Below are 5,717 nucleotides of genomic sequence, written 5' to 3' on the forward strand. Positions count from 1 at the left end.
CAAATGCTCCTTGTTCCTTACTTTAATCGGGATTTTTTATATTACAAGGTGTTTCTAAAAACAAAACATAATTTGCTTGTTCGTTATTAAAGGCCAATCAATAACATGCTTGCACCTTTCTTGAGTGAAAAAAAAACCATAGTAAAGAATACTGGAAACATTCCAATGCTAAACAATATTCAATAAACTTAAACATGCACACAGTTCATGTTCTAAATTCACTCATTTCCTCATTAATGTCATTGGATCCTATTACTCTCTATATTGAAAATTCAAGCCCCTAGTGAAACTCACCTACTATTTAGAGATATCTACGTAATTAACTATATTCTCTTTTCTTTACAAGTCCATAAAAACTAATAATACTTACAATAAAGAAAACATATAAATTCATAAAAACAAAGTAGATTTTCTAGATTTATCTCGAATATTTATACCAGACTTTTGTTTTTGGAAACCTTAGTGTGGAAGCAAGATCAATTTATTGACCTTTTATATAATTGATAAGGAGCTATGGACTAGTCATTTATTACTCATGTATGTTACACTTATGAGTGGTGTCTAACAAATGTTATCATAAGCTATACAAAATTTGTCCAAACTTTGCATTCAAGTGAGAGACAACATTACATCCATTATCACATTCATTTCAAGGAAAACAAACCACCGAAAAAAGATGATGTCTAAGGCTCATAGGCTTCTATCTTTTTTGAGAGAATGAAATAATAGAACAAGGTGAAATAAAGCTTCACAAACCTACTCCAAGGATAAAAGGGAAGGAGAGAGGGATTGGTAAAAGATATTCGCCATCACTTGGAATGTTGGATGTAGGAGAGGTGGTAGAAGGACAAAATAAATCAAATGATATGATAGGAATATAGGTACTAGGGAGGATTGTAGGGCCAAATCAATCACTCAAATGAGCATAATGTAGAAGTCACATGGTTACTCAAGAAAGAAAGAAAAAAGATAAATAGAAATTCTATACAAAAGTCATCGTTTATTGTGTAAGTGTTTAAGATTTCAATTTAGTTGCCCTTGTGAAATGTGATGGGAATGAAGGTTTTAGCTAAAGGTGTTGCTCTTTCAAATATACATGTTTTCGAAAACATCATAACATCATTGATCCCCTTGTCACTCTTTTAGTTCTAATGGAGCAAAATCATTTGGAAGGTAAATGGCCAAACTATCTTTGGGTTATGGATTGATGAATTGGAACAAATGGTTCATGAGTATTGATGAGGTTATTGTCGTGAAAGCTATTTCATTCTTTTTCTATATGCATATGATGTAGAGCTCATAGCAAATACTTTAGAAGATGATAAAAGCTAATGAGTTACTTTTAGAACCTTTGCGTACATTGTTAGTTTAGAGCTCCACAACAAAAGTTATGCTTGTAAAGTTTCTCAAACATGATAAATCATACATTTTGTACAATAATGACCCATATGAAATGGTAAAAAGCTTGAAGTACCTTGGTAATTCCCTTTTATTACATATAGAATGAATGTTTTATACTCACCACTTGGAAACATGATATTGCGCTTACCATGCATTTGATAACATATACAATGGAGAAGAAATCACATCTTGGTTCTCATGCCGTTTGGTAACAATAGTGATTCTTTTTGGGAATGCCGAGGTGGTAGCATGTCTTTGTCCACTTGCAAAGACCTAAAAATGTCCAATCTCATGTTCATATGAATTCAACATATCCATGTGAATGTTAATTGAGTTCTATGAAGGAGATCTCATATGTTGAGCATAGGCATCGTCAAGCAACCAACAACTACTATGAATTCCATCTATTTAACAATAATATCTTTCGTCCTTCCATGGCTGAATATTTTGGACTGCATTAGTGAAAAATATAAATGCATATCATCTTTTCCAACCTTGACAACCTTCAATGTGCTTTCTATAGTAATATGGGGGTATTAGGTTTCATAATCCCAACAATGTTAACACATGCATAGGGAAAAATGAAATCATTTCATTCTACAACATCTCTCATGGATCATTCTCCGTAGAGTTGATCCATCAGGTCTTGTACAATGCATGGAGCAAAGGTCTTAGCGCATTTCCGACTCATCATTTACAATTATTGAAATTTCTTGAATCTGATGAATCAAGCATATATAAAATGTCTAAATTCCACATACAAATTATGTTCAAGAAAGTAGAGGATGGAAATTCCCTCCTCCATAAGTTCATATCAGCACAAAGGGAGAACCATTAACAAAATATCAATGTCAGAGTGCTGCGACATGGCAAGGAAACCATTTGGTCAAAGATCTTATTGATATATAGCTCAAAACGTTTTGAATATGAGCAAAAGAGAGATTCAAACTCCTGTCATATGTATGGGCACCAAAGAGATTCATATGATTACACAACAAAGTGAGACCAGGTTATGTTTGATCCTAAACTATTGAAATAAAGAGTGAAATTGCTTTAAGAGGCCATGACCAACAAAATAATTAAAAATATATATATTTCCATTCTCATTGCATACATAGAAAAGTGAAAAATAGCTTATAAACATTAAGGGCTAGCCATTATTTCCAAAGCAAGGTTTGTATTCCAAGCCGTTAAATTTACAAGAAACATTTGCACCATCCTTGGTTGATGTGCTCCATACAATAATTCTTATATTCGACAACTTGATCGCTCTTTGTCCATTAAAGAGTTGTAATCACTTGTCCACTTGACCTATAAAAACATGATATTGAGGGATGTGCAAGAAGAAAATTTTAGGATTGACCTTAAACTAAGCTTAGGAAGTTTTGGTAATGCTTTGACACACCTAATTTGCCGAGGCCGCTGCATGTGGGACATACAATTTGGAGCGAGTCTTTCCGGGCAGCATTAGTACGTAATGCAGAGCCGGTCTTTCTAATGAATCCAGCACCATCACATTCAGGGCATCTATAAGTAAAAAGGATTCAAGAAAGAACTATAATCAATGGAACCAAACCCGAGTTCTTAGTCTTGATTACAAAGGATTCCTCGAGATTATGTCATGAAACCCTTGGAATTGGGTTAACATTTGAATTTGCCATACCATTACGCTTATTTTTGTACGCATATCACAAGTAAATTCGTCACATTCTTGTGGAATTTGGTGGAGTTTAGAAATATTGGGCAAATATTTGAAGTTTTAATGTCAATTAGCTTTTCTTTACGGACAGTTCCGGTAAATTCATCAATTGTTGTAGTCTTTGGTGATCTCCATCTTAAAAGGCAACCTCATTATTTTTTTAGGTTGTCTCGATGAAACCATACCTAAACAGACGGCTAGCCCTCAAAACATTGTGAAATCAATATGAAACAAGGCATTGGGTTTTGAAACTGTCGATTGTGCCGAAAAGCACTGCTGAGAGATGTTGAAACAGAAATTTGACCAACATTCTAAACCTATAACTCCAAAAGTATATATTGAGATCTAGATGAAATACCAAGATTCTTACACATCTTCACGACTCTTTAAAAAACCTTCCGAGTAAACATTAGCAAAAGTTTGCACAAGCCTTCAAAAATAGCTATTCTAGATAATATTTTCTAGTATTGTTTTTCTAGTAATGCAACTGTGTTAAAACTTCGGCCAAACCACTTTTACAATGTTGTAAAAGCAAAATGAATCACAATGCTGTGAGAATTAAATGAGTTAACACAGACCTTATTGAGATCTATCTAAATGAACAAGGATATCCTCTTTGGTTTCATTGCAAAACTTGAGGTCCTAACTCAAAAACATTAAAAATGTTGAGCAATCTAAATTTTACCAAACAAAAACATTAAATTCATTGTGAGGTTCCAATGCAAAACTAAGGCCTAACCATAAATCTAACAATCTTGGGAGATCTAAATGAAATAACTTAGCCTTCCTAATCCTCAAAATGTTGACTGATCTAAATGAAACAAATGCAAAACATTAGGCCTAATCTTAAAACCCAAAAACTGTAAGATTTAAATGAATCAGAAGTTGTTAGGAATTCTCAAGTTTCCCTAACTCTAACTCTAAAACCCTAAAAATGTTGCCAGATCAAAAAGGAACAAAACATGACCATAATCTAGATCTAAAACCTTAAAAATTACATGAGATCTAAATGGAACAAAACTTGAGGCATAACTCTAACCCCAGCATAAAATCCCCCCCAAAAATTTGTGATCTCTAAGTGAAAAGGAAACTCGAGACCTAACATAAATTAGTCCGAAGTATATAAATCTGACCCTATCCATAACCCTAAAATCTACAAAAAAGAGGTGAGATCTAGATGAAGCAAATTTACAACCTAATCCTGACACTAAAAAACTCTAAATATGTTTGTTAAACCTAAGTGAAACAAAATCTTGAGGCCCAACCGCGCTATAACCCTAACAGAACATTGTATATAGGGACGAAGAAGGAAGGAAAGAGTGCTAAGACCAAAAAACAGAAATGAAAAGCTTACAGATCTTTGCGCGAGAAGAGGAGGGGATACGCAGTGCCGAGAAGGGTGATCGCAACAGCACCTGCAATGAGATAAGTGGTGCTATCAGGCGACACATCCCCGACAGCGCACGTAACGAGTCGACCTTTCTTCTTCATCCCTACTCTTCCTCTCCCAGCCCTAATCTCAGTCTTCAGCCCTGATCCAAGGCCGAGCCTGGGGGCGGAGCGCAAGGCGCAGGAGGCATGGGCAGCGCTAGGGTTCTTCTTCACCACGATGGAAGATGAAGAAACTACAGATGAAGAAGCATTGAATTGGCAGTGAGCAGTGGCCATGGCGATCTCTGTGTCTCTGTGTATCAGATTTAGTCTGTGTCTTTCTGATCTTTTGGACGGATGAGCTTATGCTTTCTTCCTGCTGCTGCTACGGCTGACGTGGATTCTCCATTATCCGTTATTCCTCGTTGCTGCTGACGTGGATTATCCGTTATCCGTTACTCCTTGCTGCTGACGTGGATGATCTAATCCGTAGTTCTCTTCCTCCTCCTCCTGATATCCACCCCCTCGTTGGTGACGTGGATTCTCCGTAGCTCTTGCTGCTGATGTGGACTTCCCGTCTCTTTTGTCTGTGCTGATGTGGACTCTCCGTCCCTTCGTCTGTGCTGATGTGGATTGCTCGTGTTTCTTGCTGGTGATGATGTGGACTGCTCGTGAGTTCCCTCATGGATGTTGGTGACGTGGACTACCCGTGGCGAGAGGTGATGGTGACCCCCTAGGTTTCATGTTACATAAATTACCAAAATACCCCTAAGTTTTCAACAAATTATCATGGTACTCCTCACTAATAATTGGATTATGATTAAGTTATCTCTCTCTACTCAACCCTCATAATCGAATTGTTGTGAGTCCTAATTACAACCCATAATATCACTCAAAATAATTAGCATTTCTAATTTGATTGCTTCAGAGTAGTTTTGTGTGCTTTAATAAGTGAGCCTATAACAAAGGTGCTAATCAAGCAAGTGCAATCAACAACCCATCTCCTTGGGGCTCTTGTAGAGAACACATTAAGGCGGCAAGAGGAGTGGAATGAAGTTTCAAGATGATGAGGTAGTCGACTCTCGAGAAAGCAATTTCTCTCTAGCGTCAATACGATCAAAGTGGTAAACCAAAAGTGAACCTGCCAACGACACACCTTTATGTATGACATAGTTTGGACAGGAGGGGATGTGTTAGATAAAGCCTAAACTCCGTAAAAAGAAGAAAGGGGGCCCCACACACACGC

The 5,717-nt window shown here is 36.6% G+C and overlaps 1 protein-coding gene across 1 annotated transcript; it reads right to left on the reverse strand.

The window, feature by feature from the left end:
* Positions 1-2,479: 2,479 nt before the first annotated feature.
* Positions 2,480-4,810, reverse strand: LOC147855475 (uncharacterized). Its single transcript, XM_087330295.1, has 3 exons — positions 4,455-4,810; positions 2,807-2,928; positions 2,480-2,712 (listed from the first exon to the last, which is right to left on the reverse strand). Exons 1-3 carry the CDS (start codon positions 4,766-4,768, stop codon positions 2,696-2,698), a joined length of 453 nt encoding a protein of 150 aa, XP_087186421.1. The 5' UTR covers positions 4,769-4,810; the 3' UTR covers positions 2,480-2,695.
* Between the last annotated feature and the right edge of the window lie 907 nt (positions 4,811-5,717).

Source organism: Azolla caroliniana, unplaced genomic scaffold (genome assembly GCF_043228905.1).
Source record: "Azolla caroliniana isolate FFs.n. ecotype wild unplaced genomic scaffold, voAzoCaro1.0.p SCAF_14, whole genome shotgun sequence".
Taxonomy (NCBI): domain Eukaryota; kingdom Viridiplantae; phylum Streptophyta; class Polypodiopsida; order Salviniales; family Salviniaceae; genus Azolla; species Azolla caroliniana.